The sequence below is a fragment of the Mixophyes fleayi genome, chromosome 1 (genome assembly GCF_038048845.1).
Source record: "Mixophyes fleayi isolate aMixFle1 chromosome 1, aMixFle1.hap1, whole genome shotgun sequence".
Lineage (NCBI taxonomy): Eukaryota > Metazoa > Chordata > Amphibia > Anura > Limnodynastidae > Mixophyes > Mixophyes fleayi.
The window spans coordinates 197090330-197108446 of record NC_134402.1 but is presented as its reverse complement, the minus strand read 5'-3'; the positions used below and the strand labels follow the sequence as shown (position 1 = coordinate 197108446).

Below are 18117 nucleotides of genomic sequence, written 5' to 3'. Positions count from 1 at the left end.
TCAAACCAAAGGTGGATGTTTGAGTGCTTTGTGGTCCTATGAGTGGTAGAAGAGTCCTGGTTGGGTTAGTTGAAATGCAATAAATACCCCTTTCTCCTGGGTAATTGATATCCATATGCCATCCATTATATGGCAGCGCTATACAACTACACATAATAAAAAATTGCTGTCTTCTGTCAACGGTTGAACAGATGTCTTTCATCCTTAATAATGAATTTCTTGACTGTTCATTCAGGCCAATCCTGAAACTCAAATCTTTGAACACCCAGCTGCGAGTGCCCAAATTCAAGATGGAGTTCTTCAAGATGGTAATTCACCTCATGGAACAGGGCAAGTTCATGGTGTCTATAGACATCAGGGATGCCTATTTACTTGGCCCTCTCAGATGGGAAATCAGTCCCTTAAGTTTGCTGTTCATCCGGATCATTACCCCACATGGGTCTTCACCAAGGTCATGGCTCTGCTATTGCAGTACAAGGGGATAATGGTCATCCCTTACCTGGACGATCATCTTCAAGAAGTCCAAATTGACACACTCCCAATGGATGATCTTTTTGAGCCTTCTCTTAGACACCTGCAAACAGCTGGTGTTCTTGCCACGGGCTAGATTCAAGGCTTGCAGAAGATCTCCATTTTCTCTTTCCTACCATTGGGGGACACTGCGAGACATTGTGGTATAGTAGTGGGTCTAGGAGTCTTGGCACTTATCAACTTGTTTGATCTTCACTCTCCTCCCCTACTATGCCCCTTCACTCCTGTAGCTTCCTCAGTTTAAGTTAAGTTATAGCTTGTTTCATGTTTTTATTTTACTTTCCCTTTCAGGTGCAGGGACCGAACTCAAGACCCAGAGGGGTGAGTAAGACAACAGCTCTGCTCACTCTGGGGTCCCAGACTTATTCTGGGCAAGATAGAATAGATTTTCTAAGTGATCCTGTTTGCTCAGTTTCACGCCAGGGAGTTTCAGCTAGAACTCCCCTCATAGTGGAACAGATCTCATGTGAACCTTTCCAGTCAGGTGTTTTTAGTCTTTCCCCCATGGTGTATCCGTTGTTCTTTTGGTGGCTGCAAAAGAAAAATCTCTGCAGGAGTTGTCCATTCTTGATCTGGGATTAGATTTGACGCTTTAGTAACAATGGATGTCAGCCTTCAGGGTTGGAGAGATGTATGTCTTCATGCCCACTTTAAGGTCTTTGGACTCTGAAGATATCCCTGCTTCCTATCAGTGTGTTGGAACTGCGGTCAGTGTTTCGTGCTCTAGTCAGAACATTTGCTGTAGGGCGGTTAAGAACTCTGACAATGCCACTGAGTTGGCATACCTCAGTCACCAAGGTGGCACCAGGAGTGCTCTAGCCATGAGGGACATGACTTTAAGCATGTAGACTCTTCACCCTGGAGAATGGTCTCTTCATCTGGCAGTGTTTCGTGAATTAGTGCACAGATGGGGTCAACCATGATAGTGTCTCAGTTGTACCACAAGTTCGAACTCTACTGCCCAAGGATCAGTTGCCCTGGAACAAAAAACACCATGTCCGTTCCCTAGCTGTTCCAATTGGTTGACCTGTTACCTCTAGTAGCCATGCCTCCGAGGTTCTTGAACGTGAGGAGAGAAGGCGTTTTGTTCGTTGTGGTGGCTCTATCAAAGTTCGGGTGTCTGCTCTGTCTTTTTTCAAAGAAGGTTCTTTTTGATCTGATGTGCTTGCAGTGGATTGACGTTCTTGCAGTGGGTGCTTCATGTACAGCCTCCAAATGTTCTTCCAGTGGTTCCTTGGGATTCAAACCTGGTGTTGAATGCTTTGCAGCATTCCCCTTTTTGAATCTTTGGACTATTTAGATTTTAAATTCCTCGTACGTAAGACTGTCTTCCTTTTGAACATTTATATGGCTAGAAGAGTCTCAGAGCTAGCAGCTTTGTCCTGCAAGTCTCCTCCTCTTGTTTTTTATGAGGATAGGGTGGTTCTTCGGACCACATCTTCCTTCCTAAAGTGGCGTCTCTGTTACACATTCATCAGGATATTGTCATTCCTGCTCTGACCAGTTATCCGTCATCCTGTCTTAGTACATTAGGCGCCCAACCATGTCTCACTCTTCCCTCTCTTGTGCAGAAAAACAAAAAAAAGGTAAGCACTGAAAGCAGTTTAAAAATCGATCGCCAATGCAGATGAATACAATAAACTGAATAAATTTATTAATAAACCTTAAACATCTAGAAATTATATTGAGTTTCCTTAAATAATGTTCTCTCAATGTCATAATTCTACCATTGGTTGGAGCAACACATAAACAACTTCCTGTAGGTCATAAATTAAAAATGATCAAATTGCAGTCAATGAGTTTGTTCAGTAACATTCTGATCTCAACTGTGATATTCAGTCCAACTAAATATGCGGAAACTGCTAATATTTCTCCAGTCCTGAAAGTAGAACTCACAATAGGCACCAACCACATTAATTTCAGCAAGGTGTTTAAGTAGAATGTTCGTCACACTGTTTCTCGAAGGCAACCAAAAAGCAGACCAATTAAATGGTCACACATAAAATGGTAAGGAGGGTTCGTGTCCACTCCCACAGAGTTTAAACAGCGCAAGCCAATTGCTTTCCCTTCCAGATGCATAACAGCTGCCAGTGTGAGCTCTCCAGTAGTTTTGGTCATGTCTAATTCCTGTGACGGTCAGTGGTCAGCATGTAGTGATAAGTGCAAAACAATCTTGGACTGAAGAACCAACATGTCTGTGGGTGCTTGCATAAAAAAATAAAATGGTATAACACCCTTGGCTTCCAATAGAAGTATAACATTAATAAGAATAGTCCTGACGTGTTTCTTTGCCAATCAGCGATTTTCATCAGAGACATAACTCGCAAAGTGTCGGCTCCAATAGTAGAATGAATTAGAATTGTTCTGCAGAACACATGCCCATGCAATCCATTGGTAAAATAATAAAAAAAATTGCTTAAATTTACATTTTGTTAATGATTATATTCTTATTTTTGTATATTTACAGGGTCATGCAGTGGGGCTCGTGAAAAATCTGGCTTTGATGGCTTATATTTCTGTTGGTTCTCAGCCTTCTCCAATATTGGAGTTCTTGGAAGAATGGAGTATGGAAAACCTTGAAGAAATATCCCCAGCAGCCATTGCAGAGTATGTTCTCTCTACAGTTAAATTTTCCAAAACAAGTGCCATCTATTTTGTAAAGAAAAACACTAATTTTTATGTAGATAGCAGCAGTATTGAAGATTATTATTATTATTATTATTATTATTATTATTATTATTATTATTATTATTAATTTTTATTTATAGGGTGCCACAAAGTATCCGTAGCGCCGTACAAGGACAAACAATGGCACAGTACAAGTAACAGTAAGCACTATAACTCTGGGGGCTCAGGCACAGCATGAAAGAGAGGGAGGGGAAAAGTGAGTACAGGCAGGTAACTATGGACCAAGAGGGTGGGCACAGATAACAGGTTGAGAGTCACTGAGGGGAGAGGAGACAGAGGGCAGAGGGACTGAGAGGAGGTGAGCAGAGTAGCTGGAGAGCGCAGTTAAAAGTGATGGAAACAGGAGGTAGGAGAGCCCTGCTCAAAGGAGCGAGCAATCTAAAGGGAGGGGAAGACAGACAGACACATGGATGAGACGGAGAAACGGAGACGGAGTCGAGGAAGGGGGACAAGGGAAGAAGGGATGAGAAAGCGAAGATAGAGTAAAGTGAGAACAGGGTTGTCTAATAAAACAAATCTCTTATATCTAATGTACAGATGAATGGTGAACATAGTAACATAGTTGATGAAGTTGAAAAAAGACACCAGTCCATCAAGTTCAACCTATTTTGGATCTCCTGCGATCCTGCACTTATATTTGAAATTAATCCAGAGTAGGCAACCGCCCATCTGTTTCAATTTTGAAAATCCCCCCAGACTCAATATTGCAATCCAATTTTTACCCTATATCCACTACTATCCTTTCCATTTTATTTTTTTTCCAATCAAATATGAAAATTCAACTATGGAGCCATATGATAAAAATATTGCCCTTTCAGATATGCTTAAGTATACACCATACAAATTTGGAAAATAAAGGAAAAAAAACAAACAAAAAAAACCCCCAAAAACAAAGATGCAATTCACAGGAGCCCTGGCGGCTAGAGTTTGGTAAACCCAAGCGCTTAAATAACCATTCACAGCCTAGTAAGGCTTTTTGGCCATGGTATAACTTGAAATGACTGTCCACCATGGCAAAATTTTACAACACCTCTGCCATTTCAAGCTGCTCCACACTTCCTCTGCATTGAATGCGCTAATATTACATGCTCCGTTCTAAAAGAAGTAGTTGTGTTTATATTGTTAAGCCTGTGTTTTGGGGGTTTTTTTTTGTTTGTTTTGTTTTTTTACCAATCCGGCCCAGAGTTTTGAACTATAAAACATATCCTTTTTATCTTAAGGAGCTGTGAATTTAATATTGAGCTAGATGTTAGTGGTCTATAGAAGCACACATCCTCCTGATATTTGGCTTATGCAGGTTTTTTTTTATCATTTGCATAAGGTATTTGATTATTTATATAGGTGTTTGTGATGCTTGTAAAGGGCTTTACATTACATCATGGTATGCTAGTGGGAAAACACCTGAATGGGGTTATACTTACTACTATAATTCATTTTCTTTTTGCCTTATGGCCAGCCTGGACAAATTCCTTCAAATGTTAGTAGCCAGCAATTTTAGAAGGTCATCATTGCAAACTATACAAACATCTTTATGCTAATGAACAACCTTCTGTATTTTTGTTATGTGAATATCCATTAATACATTGCATGGCATACTACAGTTGTCTCATATAAAATGAGCAGCATCTAATTGGCTAAAGTATATTCTATTTGTGACCGGTACTATATATATATGTAACATTGTCAAGCAAATACCTGTCTGTGCCTCCATATAACATACCACGTGATTTTTTTGGTGACGTGTGTGTGTGTGTAATATATATTCAGAAGTGCCTTAGTGTGAAACCATAGATAACTGATATATAAATGCATGATGAATAAATAGTCTCATACCAAAAGTAATGAATATATGGCTTATCTGATGAAAGGGCATGAGCATCACCATCTTCCTCAATATTGATCCATATGGAAATTGTGTACTTCCAGATGATATAGGGCTTTACAAATAGCAAGGGCTGGCTTGTATATCTATATCATACATCCATATATTGAAAATATAACGTAATTTACAATATCTTGCTAAGCGAAAAGGATATTCAACATTGTCAAAATCATCAAATCAGCACAACTCTACACAGCTCTTATATTGCTGCTTTGTCTCATGCTTCTTCTGTATCTACAAACGCCAACATTCCCATCAGATCTCCCCACATGCCCCTTTACCATGACTGTGGCCTCTTCGTGTAGGAGTTGGCCAGAAGTTTGAGCAGGGTTGGATGTTCTGCCCCCATCTCTGGCTTTCAACCCAACATATAGTTTTTCAGCTCTGAGTGTGCATTTAACATCCAGATGTGACAGACCTCAACCACTGGAGGGGTTTAGAGCTTGAGGATGTAAGTAGGCTGACTGTCATAATTATTTGTGGCAGTTGGCCTATTTGTTCATATCCCATGAACAAGGGAGGATGGCCAGCAACAAACATTGCGGTAGTGAGATAGCTGTAAGCTTCATCCGACAGTGTTTTTTTTCTTCATCAGTTTTCTTCAAACTGGAACTTGGGTTCTGGTTTCACCCGCAGCCCCTTCTACTGGATCTTTGACAGACTCCTGTCTAGCAGTGCATTGAAGCCTGGGTTAGCTTATTGTGTTTGGAAGAAACCTTATCCTTGGCCTATATGCCGGCAGATTCATCTTGTGCGATATCTCACCAGTTTTTGGATAATTTTTTCGTGCAGTATTGTCTTTAGCAGCGATTTTCAGTTGCAAACTTAACTGCTACCACTGTCATGTTGCTGATAGTCCATGGAGGAGGGAGCAGGACAACCCAAAACAAGGCTGTGAAAAGATTTTTTGGGGGCAACCATGAGTTCTTGAAATAACTGTTTACGGGCACCGCTATGGATAGTATAAATAACTTCATCCATGCAGTCCATTAAAACAACAAATTAATGGAGATTGTTTTTCCTCTTAACCTTATTACAATAAATACAGTAAATGGTCTTATAGATCTAATGTGCATTTAAGAACATTGTGATTTTGAGTTTCTGTGCATCTATAAAATTTAAAAATCCTGCTTTGATTTTACAATCTAGTGCTACAAAAATATTTGTCAATGGTTGCTGGGTTGGAATACATAAGGATCCAGAACAGTTGATGAATACACTTCGGAAACTTCGCCGTCAAATGGACATCATTGTGTCTGAGGTAACATTGATGAAAACATATATATCCTATTTATGCACCATTTTCCCTTTTAATGTTAATTATAAAATGATAACATTTAAAAAGTGCATTATGATTTAATCCATTGTTAAGTGTATGGACATTTAATTAGCCCATCAGTTCTCTGGATACACATCTGTTTATGCCATTTATTCTACATGTACAATATTAATATCTGATTCTATCTAAAGTACAATATAATAGTTAGCTTCAGTATCTACTAGAAGATATTTTCCGTAAGGAACTTTATAAAAGCCCTTAATATTTTCTGCCTAAGATCTTGAATCATTTGTGATCTTTGAGTCCTGTAAATTATTATTCTTCTAAAAAGGGGTTTACCCACACTACACACCCACTTGAACCAACTATTTGGCAAAAAAAAAATTGATATTTTCAATTGTGAGTTTTGGAGAGTAGTCTATCTGTACTCTTATCTTTTCAGGTGTCGATGATTAGAGATATTAGAGAGCGAGAAATCCGTATATACACAGATGCAGGAAGAATATGCAGGCCATTGCTAATTGTGGAAAAGCAGAAGTTATTGCTGAAAAGGAGACACATTGACCAGCTAAAAGAGAGGGAATATAATAACTATAGGTAAAATCCTGTCTCTTACATGGGGGGGTGCAATCTCTTTGATCCAATGGCAGCTTATGTCATATTGTTTGTAGGTTTAAATAAGCAATCTTCTATTTTTTTTCTATAATTCTTTTCCCCTCAATTACATTAAGATTAATTTATTATTAACTTGTTCAGTTGGCAGGACCTTGTAGCCAGTGGTGTTGTGGAATATATTGATACCCTTGAAGAGGAGACAGTTATGCTTGCTATGACACCTGATGACTTGCAGGAAAAGGGTGTAGCATATTGTTCAACATATACACACTGTGAAATTCACCCTTCTATGATCCTAGGAGTCTGTGCTTCTATCATACCTTTCCCTGATCATAACCAGGTTAGTGTTAAAACTTTTTTATTCCTTAATATTAATCTTTCTTTGTTTGAAAGTCCCTCAACTAAACTAATACACCTGCCTTAAATTCACCTTCACTCTTGTGTTCTGCAAGTGTCACAGCATTGAGAAATTTTAATGTTGGTCTAGTGGTCGTAGCGGGCTGGTCATTTTAAAACTATAAAATTTGATTCACTTATTTTCATTCCGCCACTTTTTAAATTTCCACTCCGACCACTGTGTTAGTCAGTAAACTTTGCAGACCACTTCAGCTGTAACAGTAGTGTTCCCTTACGAGTTGCTGAGGGGCTTCTTCTGCCTCCCCTGCATCTTGACAGTATAGCTCCCGGAGTGGTCAGCTGTGATTGATTAGTGATTTTGGTACTTTGTGTTGGTGAGCGACTCCAGTTGCAGCACATTATGTATCGCTAGACCATGCCCTGGTCCTGTTGTAGCTGACAGTACAGCCCCAGTGTATTCTCCTAGCAGACTGAGACTGCATTGGTCAGCTTTGGTTGCTCAATCCTGCTCAGGACCAGTTTGAACTGCTCAGGTGGAAAATCCATCAAAAGATCTAATGTTAGTATTGTAATTTAAATATTTTATAATGTAATTGGAGTTTAACATAACAGATTAACTCATTACTTATTTTTCGCTGTATACTCTTGAGATCATTTTATTCTTCCTTGCAGTCACCTAGGAACACATATCAGTCTGCTATGGGTAAACAAGCAATGGGTGTTTATATTACAAATTTCCATGTTCGTATGGATACACTGGCGCATGTGTTGTATTACCCTCAAAAGCCTCTGGTTACTACACGATCAATGGAGTACCTACGATTCAGAGAATTACCTGCTGGTAAGCTTTAAGATGGTAACCTTTTTATATTGTGTTTTTATTCAGGGGAGTGTTAAAAATAAACTGCTCCAGAAAGGCTGGAGACCCAAATTATTCATGGAACTGTGGTGCAACCCTTTGTTCAGATTTTAATGATGTACTTAAACTAGAAAGAGACCACAAAAGTCAAAACATTCAGATATGAATCTTATAGCACCACTAATTCCACAGTGCTGTACAAAGAACTCATTCACATCAGTCCCTGCCCCATTGAAGTTTACAATCTAAATCCCCTAACACACAGACACATATACACAAAGGGCAATTTAATAGCAGCCAATTAACCTACCAGGTTGTTTCGGAGTGTGGAAGAAAACCCGAGCACCAGATGGAAACCCACGCAAACACTGGGAGAACATACAAACTCCATGCAGATAAGGCCATGGTTGGGAATAGAACTCATGACTCCAGTGCTGTGGGGTAGAAGTCCTAACCACTAAGCCACTGTGCTATATTATTAGAATGTGAATTAACAACTGGTATATTCTTTGTAGCGCTGTAGCTCATTTATTGGTAAGGGTATGTGAATTATACATAACAAGGGGTCTAAGCTATGCATTAAATCTCAATGCAAAACCGATTGCTTGCATTGTATACCTCAGTATACCTCTTTTCAAAGGAGTATGCAACACATGATTTAAAGAGAGCATCTGGTCTACATTTTAAATGAATATCCTCTTATTAGGTTTTGATAAATAGTGTATAAACTTACTAATATTTCTTCTGCTATTGTGTATTTCATACCCTAGGCATTAATTCTATTGTGGCCATAGCTTCATATACTGGATACAACCAGGAGGATTCTGTAATCATGAACCGTTCTGCTGTGGACAGAGGCTTTTTCAGGTTTGGTTTTACATAATGCGTACTCTAGAAGTATATTCACGTGTGTTGCCTGCTAAGGTGACCATTCAAAAAAAATTAGTTGTTCAGCAGCCTTTTGGCAATAAGCTAAAATATAATTTATTAACTGAACAGTCTTAATTTGTTGCTTTTTTTTAACTTTAAGTGTGCAGTATATTTTCTGCTTCAGTGCAACATTTGTATGTTTGTTTGGCAGGGTTCCAAATGAGTTATTTTTAAAGTTGTGTTGTTTTTTGTTTGTTTATTTTCTTAAAGCAATACGCAATTCATGGTAGCCAGTATCAATAGCATCAAGGAGGAAGCTTTGCTGGCCTGCACATGCATTTGTGGTGGAAGATGAAGCTTCACATGCGTTATTAGTCAGCTTCCATACAAAATGCTGCCATCCCTTCTGCCACTATGAGCAGAGAAATTGCAGCAATGAGAATAGGGTTTGTTCGGACTCCTGTGGTACCTACTGGGGGGGTGTTGGATATCTGCCAACTCGGACCTCTTCTCCTTCACCTCTCATCTATAATCTGGGGTGAATCGTATATATGTCTGAATTTCTTTTAATGCAGTACTATAGTACTCCCTTTATCAGTATTAGGTGATAATTTGCTGTAATATACCAGCTTAAACGGGATGGAATTGCGGTGGCTTATTGCTTCTTTCATTTATTGGCTGGTCCTGTCGGAATTGTGTGGATTTTCTTTTTGAACGGGGAAGTTTGTGTTTTGGGTTCCTGGTGTTCTGAAACATGCTTTCTAGTACTACTCCTACTCATCTATGATAACTAGACTTGTCTGTGATTTGTCCCTAAAATTCTTGCAGACCTGAATCAGCTTGGCTGTCTTTGCAGTCTGTTAATAAATCCTGGCCTTCAAATGCTACATCTGCTGAATTTCAAATCCCCAGCATGAAAAATGCTTAACACTAGGAACTTGGCAAGAAATCTGTGGAGCAGAAGTGCTGACACCAAATTATCTAACATTCTGTAGTAGATAATTAGGTGACTTGTTTGACAAAAATAAATGTGGCTTGATTATATTGTGTTGTATTTCTGTATAGGAAATACATTAATTTCTGAGATACTGTCTCGAAAGTTACAAATCAATAAGTCATGATTTGGTTTTGTAACTTTTTACTAGAGGAAACCCCTATTGGGCTAGTTGGCTCTTTTTCATATGTGAGTTACCAACACTTGAATACACAGCAGGGAGTCGTTGCCTGTTATCCTGTCTTGTTAAAGTAGAAACCTCTGAACAATGCAACCAGGAAGTTTTAGGAAATCTCACATTGCTTTAAATTTTGTTTAAAATTGCGTTCACTCCAAGTGTAGATAATTTTACATTCTGAGATCTGATGTAATTTTTCAGACGTTGTGTTGTCACTAGCAGCTATGTAAAAAGGGGTTAACCCCCTCCAGGCTAAACTATGTACAGGGTGCATAAAGCAGGCTGGATTACCTCCTGCCAGGGTATGTGTGTAAATCTGTATACAAGGACTATGAACCATGTAATGTATTATACAATCTAATTTCTGGAAAGATCGCTAATACCACAGACTGGTGGGTAACTGTCCTTATTAGGACTACATGAACTAATAAAACATCACTGCTTTAAGATCCTGCTTTGTCGACTACTTACCTGTGCTATAATTCCTGTGATTGACAGATTAGACCAATCTAATCCGTTATCCGCCTGTTCTGAGGTTAGAATCTTGCATCCAGCACCTCTGCCTTCTACCCTGCAGCTCTGGCTAGTGTGATAGGCCAGGGAGAACCATCCACAGTAACCCTGATCTGTAGGCAAGAGGTCAGGTGTACCAGCCAAGGTGCCCAGCAAGGGGGTATACTAGCAGCGAGAGTTACCCAGAAGGAAGCGGTTATAGGTGTGCTGGTGTAGGAGCCTAGTGGTAGCAACAGCAAAAGCCCCTCCTACTGCACATTTGGGATAAAGAAAAGGGACGGTGGCAAGTCCGGTCCACAGCAGCACATGGACAGGGTGGCAGAGGAGGTGCATCCTGTCACGTTGACACACTGCATCTACTTGGCATAATACAGTGTCACCACAAAAGGTGGACCTATCCTAAGGGTCCCTTAAGAATGAACCTATTTTGATTATATCTTTATAGTACCTTGACCATAATCATAGGTGGTAGATCAAAAAAAAAAAAATCTATGTGCCCATTGAAAGATTTTCTTATTGCTTTTCATAAAATATCTTCACTTTAATTGCAAATTATATTTATCGCAACATCGGACCAATTTCTAACAATTACCCATTTAGCTGCAACTGACAAGGAAGGAGCTTGTTGGATGAGGATGTTGCCACTTTTGTCAACGAATGGAAAAGAGCCATACAGGGATCAAAGAGCAACAGCAAACATCTGAGATGTTTAACAAACTCTTAACACTCCCCCATACAATACATGTAACCTTCAAATCCCACTTGGTATGCTTCTTAGTTCCACCTGCATCATAATTGTTGTAACCAATGTTTCTAAAAAAAAATATTGCCAGAAAGGAGTGTAGAGATCACAATTAAGCTCCTTCCTCTAAACTGACATTTTAGCTATGCTGTCTTTTAATAAATCCTCTAAAGTGTGTGAGAAAAAATAAAGCATTCCTCTTGATGATCTGCACATAGCCTCAAGACTTATGATATCTGGAAAGGCCATTTAGGGGTTAGTGTGGTAGAAAAATGTTTAAAGGTAGGTGAAATATATTGGCCCTTCTAATACATTCAATGTAAATAAACAAAGCAAAAAACTTTTACCCTGATAGTGTTAGGAATCCCCCTAGCCGATACTACACAACCCGGAGTCTGCTCTGCCAGTCAGGTGTTCACTGGAGCCCCTAGTGGTGGGGACAGACTTGGCCGCAGACTGACAGAGGGTCGTGAAGTGCGTACCGGCTGGGGAGAACCCAGGAAAGCGGGGTGAGGTCCAGGCACGGGTCAAGGGCTGGCAGCAGACAGTAAATCTAATAAACCAAGCCGAGGTCAGGGGCAAACGGGAAGGTCGGTAATCACGCCAGAGGTCGGGGTCACAAGAAACACAGGTAGGGTCCAAATCCAGGCAAAGGGTCATACACAGGTAATCAGGCAGAGAATCGTACAATAGGGACAAAGGGCAGAGCAGGTCAGCAAACAGATTGCCTCCCTGCCGGTTATAGCTTCCTGCTAAGCCCTCCCTGCCTTAAATACACAGAGTGACCAATCGGAGCCTAGCTCTGAAACTACCCCCAGCCTATGCCTAATAGATAAATTATACAAAATTAGCCCACAGGCTAGTTACTAGCTGCGCACGCGCCCAGCAGTACTCCTTTGCCCCTCTCGCTTTCAGCGTCCCGACCGTTGCCCGAGCGTCGCTATGACGACCTGTGAGAGAGTCGCGGCGGCTCGTAACAGATAGCCTATAGTTTCTCTGATAACTGTTTGCTTGACCTAAAAAGTTGCAAAATAGAAATCATGATGCTTTTATGTGAGTAGATATGATTCAGGCATTCCCTTCTCTATTTCATCCTATCTGAGGGACACTGCTACCATGTGGGGGAGCATAGAGTTGGCACTTACATTTAAAAAGTTATCTTGCTGACAGACCCCTCCCCTCTGCAACCCCTTGTATTTACTTAGTTGATTGAGTGCCTTAGGGAGTTGGGCTTACTTTTATTGCTAGTGATACATTTTACTTATTTTCTATCTTTTACTTTCTTTTAACTGCAGGTAAAGTGTACTGTCAGGATGACAGAGCACACTCCTTTGCCGGACAGTCGTGATTTAGCTGTCACAGGGTGAGACCCGGACGGGTCACACTGACGGCTGTTGCGTTTTTTCAGTGATGACAGTCGGCTTAGTGAAGCCACGGTCACACAGAGGTGATTCCCGATATACCAGCGCTGTCGCGGAAGGCAGAGAGTGCCGGTTATCGGAGCAGTGGCAGCAACCATCTTACCCGGACAGTACCAAGTCCCCCTTTCAAGTTAGGAAGAAGGGAACCTTAGTAATTTTAGGCATGAATCTGTAGAAAATCTATCTAAAAGGGCAAAGCATAGGGTCTAAACAGAGAAGCCTCCTATATCGTTTGCAGGACAGTAACAGGACTACTAGAAGGTGTAAAGTGTAAATGTCTGATAAAAGAAAAGGCTCCCTTTGTAAAATACTTTACTTGTTCTAAGTGTAAGGCGAAGTTCGCTTTTTCACAACCGTACCTGTGGGCACTTTGCATTGACTGTGATGTGAGGGCCCAGGCTGCTCAGGCCCACACTGGTGCCCCAACACTAGTAGAGGAACCGGTGTGGGCTTCCTTCCTGCCGCAATTGGTGGCGACATTAATCCAGCTGCTCGCTAAGCTGGCGGAGATACCAGCGGTTGCCGCGGATCTCCTCTCCACTTCAGTTGCCATTGACCCCTTATATGAGTATGAGTCCCAGTGTCTGTGAGACTGCTGATTCGGGACCAGCTGCTCTATCATCCTCCCTTGCTATCTCAGGCCCTCCTTCTGGATAACCAGCTTGGTCAGAGGCCTAGATCGGTTGAACCGTTTAATAGACTCGCCAAGAAAGAAGCGCCAGATAGCCACAAGTCCTCTTCTGTCCCTCTGCTCTGGAGAGATCAGAAGAGGAGGACAAGCTCATAGATGATTTTGATTCTGGAAGTTAGGAGACGCACAATTTGTTTTCCACCCTCAGTTGAGCTTAAAGAGATCGCAGAAGCACCATGGAAACGGCCTGACCGCAGACTCATTATCCCAAGGAGGTTACTTACTCTGTACCCCTTACAGGAGGAGGTCCTGGCCCGCTGGGAACAGATTCCATAGGTGGATACACCAGTGTCGCGCTTAGCTCGCTACAGCATGTTCCCAGTGCCGTGAACAGGTGCCCTGCAGGATGTCACCGACCGTTGGTTAGAGGGATTTTTAAAGGGGCAGGAGGCTGGATTACCTCCTGCCAGGGGTATGTGTGTGTAAATCTGTATAAAAGGACAGCAGATACCTCCTTCAGACCCATGTTTTCATCCGCTATGGAATCATCGGGTGACCAGTCGGGGGGGACTGCAGGACTCAGACCTGCTCCCATGCCCTGCACCCCTCAAGGAAGCTTCCGGATGCCTGTACGAGGCTGCCCAAAATGTAGCCTCCATTTCATCTTCTGTATCCGCATCAGCAGTTGCAGCTAGAAGGGCTCTGTATCGGTGTCCCAATACTTCAGTTACAGAGTCAAAACAATTGTTAGAATCATTGCCTTACTTAGGTGCAGTATTATTTGGTCCTGAATTGGGCAATATTATTTGCCAGGCCACGGGAGGCAAAAGTACCTTCCTTCCAGTGAATATATCCAAGCCTAGAGTGCCAACGGTTTGGTTCATTTTGACAGCCCTTTCAGGGGAATCTTCCGCTAGATCCAGACTGGCAGGGAACAGGGGACACACTCACAGATGTAGGTCTAACTACTCTACGAGACGCCCTTCACCCAAGCTTCTGGAGAAGCGGGCAGGAGTGGGGGAACACCTGCGTCTATTCAAAGATCAGTGGGCTGCTTCCTCCAAGGACCTTTCGATTCACGGAATCGTGATGAACGTCTTCACGGAATCGTGATGAACGTCTTCACGGAATCGTGATGAACGTCTTTTTTTTTCTGGGTCATGGGGTAGGGTTGTTGCAAAGAACAGATGGGCGACGCTTCCCTGTGTCGCCTCTCTTCTTTCGGCCAGGGTCATCTGCCCAGTTCCTTGGCCCCAAAAGAGGTCAAGGTTTGAACTCAAAACTTTTTCTAGTCCTAAGCCGGATGGCTCATTCCGTCCCATTTTAAAAATGTTAAACCTACACCTGTGAGTGGACCGGTTTCGCATAGAATCCCTTCGATCGGTAATCAATGGATTGGAAGCAGACAATTTTCTGTCATCAATAGATATCAGAGAAGCCTATCTCCATGTCCCCATTTGGGAGGGACATCAGGCCCTCCTAAGACTTGCGGTGAAATTGGCGCACTACCAATTTCGGACACTCCCTTTCGGCCTCTCCACAGCACCAGTGGTGTTCACAAAAATATGTCCGTAATGTCTTCGTTCCTGAGGAGTGAAAATAATACCCTATCTGGATGACCCCCCTTATTAAGGCCACATCAGCTCGTCTGTTACAACAGCACCTGGCACTTATAATCAACCTCCCAGAGAGTCAGGGCTAGTTAATAAACCCTCTAAAATCCCCCCGCCATTGGATGACCTTCCTGGGGCTCATCATGGATACCAGCAAACAAATTATTCCTCCCGGAGCACAAGACCCAATCATTGCAGGACACAACAACATGGTGCTGCAGACCATCCATCCATCCATCTATGCATGCGTCTTCTAAGAAAAATGGTGTCTACCTTCAAGACTATTCCTTAGGGTAGATTTCACTTCCAGTGGGACCTCGTAACAAAGTGGTCAGGAAGAGTTAAGAGGTGAGTTAATTATTATCTAGCAACGCCCAGTTTTTTTCCAGCGCTCTGGCAAGTGTATCAGCCATTTCTAACCCTGCCGCCAGGACACTCAGACGCAGACACATCCCTGGGGATTGAGAACCAATAGATATAGAGTGGCTTTGCTGTTTCTTATCTTTTTCAGTGTTTGTGTGTGTGTTCTATCTGCTGTACATCCTGTGGGGGTACATTACACAACCCTTCTGGTTCCAGTCTTAGCTAAAGCACTGTATTATTGTGTATTTTTACAGTGTTAGTTTGCCATATACTGTACAGTTCTTCTTTGTTATAAGATTGTTATACAGTGTCTCATTTACCTTTCTGTTTTTCAATCTGTCAGAAAGGGCCAAATTCAAGGCTGTGTCTGTAATGTACTACACCTATACTAGGTGTGAGTCCAGATTGCCTGGTGGACAGTAGGTGCTGATACCTCTTCCTCTTCTCCAGGTACGCAGTCCTCAGATGCCATTCTTTTGGTACAGGCGTCTCAGTTGCTGCAGGGTGGTCCAGGGGTCTCCCAGGAGCCTGTTTGGAACGGCCTGTGCAGGGGTTGACCAGAGTATCTAATTCCCTTGAAAAATTGTTCCTTTCGAGTATGGCAGGTGGATGGCGTAAACACTTGGGTCTGCCTATTGCCCAGGAGGTAGTAGATTCGGACACGGATCCATCCGAATTAGGAGGTGGTGATGTTCTAGAGAAATCTGATTATTGGACATATCCTCCTCACCTGTGGGCAAGTTCTCATAGACAGGGCATTGAGGACCTTATCCTGGCAGTGCGACAGGTTCTTAACATATCAGATGGGGAACAAACCACCATAGGATAATGGGAGACTCGTCCCAGTATTGATGCTCCTATTGCACACTTGGCGAAGACTGCTGTATTTCTGTTGCCGAATGCAGCGTCGCTTAAAGACCGTACTGACAAAAAGTGTGAAGTGATATTGAAATCGGGGTATCCCTGCGCCCGGTGAAGGCTGCAGCTTGGATTGTTAAAGCTGTTGAAAAATGGGTCACTACCCTCCATGCAGGAATTCAGTCTGGCGTAGCTAGAACTAAGTTGGCTCCTCTGGCAGAGCATATTAAAGATGCTTATGAGTTTTTAGGGGATGCGGGTCAGGGGTTGTCAGAAACCTCTTCCTTAGCAGTGGCAGCTAGGCGCACATTGTGGTTAAGATCTTGGGAGGCGGATGCTTCTGGAAAAACCACCTCTAGAGCAACAGACAAAACGAAAGGAGCGAAAACGCCTCCCTTTTGCTTTTGGCACAGCTACCGGAAGAAGAGAACTCTTCCCTCCCCCCCTATGGCCTGTTCGATGAATTTGTCCAAAGGAGAACCAAACAAAACCACTCCTTTATGGGACAGATTCCAAAGCTCTCTTGGAATCAAGCCCTGGTATCAAGGTGAGAGGGAAAAAGAGGCTGACAGGACGTCGCCCTGCCCCTAAGCCACCAGACCAACAAGCAGCATGACTTCCTGCGGCCTCCTCCGTGGGCTCCGGTGGTGGAAGTGAGACTACTGCTCTTTTACGAATGGTGGCTCACATACAACACAGACGCCAGGGTGAAACGTATAGTGTTCAGGGGATACATCTTGGGCCTTGTGGGGGCACATCCACGGCATTTCATGACTAGACCTTTTCCCAGGGAGTCAGAGAAAAGACATGTTTTTAGGGGGCAGTCAATTCAGGATGCTTAGGTGATTGTTCCAGTTGGGGAAGAGAGGTCAAGGCTTTTACTCTCGCCTTTTTCTGGTGCAAAAACCAAATCACTCCTTCAGACCATTTCTAAACCTGAAGGACCAACACCTGCTTACGGTTACCCAGCTTTCGAATGGAGTCCATCAGATTTGTGATAAATTTCATGAAGAACGGCGAATACTTGGCATCCTTGGATATCAAGGAGGCTTACCTACACATTCCGATATGGACAGGTCTCTTGCGGTTTGCGGTGGGTCTGGAGAATTTTCAGTTCAGGGCTCTCCCACTCGGTTTGTCCACCGCAACACGAGTGTCACAAAGGTGATGGCTATAATGGCAGCCCAGCTACGTTTACAGGGGTGACTATTTTACCTTCCCTAGATGGACCTGCTGATCAAGGCGTAGTCGGTACCTTGGCTTCAGTCACATCTGCAGCTGACCAGGGGCATTTTGCAGGAACACGGATGGGTGATCAACTACAAAAAATCCAGTTGGCTACCAACCCAACATATGGTGTTCCTGGGATGATTGTTCGATGCAAGTTGTCAGACGGTTTTTCTCCCTTCAAAGTGCGAAAGATCCGGCGTCAGGTGAAAGATCTTTTATCTCTAAATCGCGTCTCAGTACTTCAGTGTATGAAGCTACTGGGTCACATGGTTTCCTCGTTCGAGGCTCTGCAGTATGCTCATTTCCATTCGCGCAAGTTACAGCAGGAGATTCTGGCAAAGTGGTCAAGGTCAGATCCCCGCTTAGAAAGGCAAGTCTTTCTGTTGTCACAGAACACACTCCTGTCTCTTCTCTAGTGGTTGAGGAGGGACCTCCTAACACAGGGGCGTTCTTTCTCGGTGTGGGACTGGACCGTGGTAACGACTGATGCCAG

The 18117-nt window shown here is 42.6% G+C and overlaps 1 protein-coding gene across 1 annotated transcript in view; it reads left to right on the top strand.

The window, feature by feature from the left end:
* Positions 1 to 18117, top strand: part of POLR2B (RNA polymerase II subunit B) — a 76927-nt gene that overhangs the window by 38325 nt on the left and 20485 nt on the right. The window contains exons 11-16 of the mRNA XM_075204735.1: positions 2999 to 3138; positions 6251 to 6362; positions 6823 to 6977; positions 7137 to 7335; positions 8025 to 8193; positions 8982 to 9078. Coding sequence (XP_075060836.1) covers positions 2999 to 3138; positions 6251 to 6362; positions 6823 to 6977; positions 7137 to 7335; positions 8025 to 8193; positions 8982 to 9078 — 872 coding nt within the window. The remainder of the gene's footprint in view (positions 1 to 2998; positions 3139 to 6250; positions 6363 to 6822; positions 6978 to 7136; positions 7336 to 8024; positions 8194 to 8981; positions 9079 to 18117) is intronic.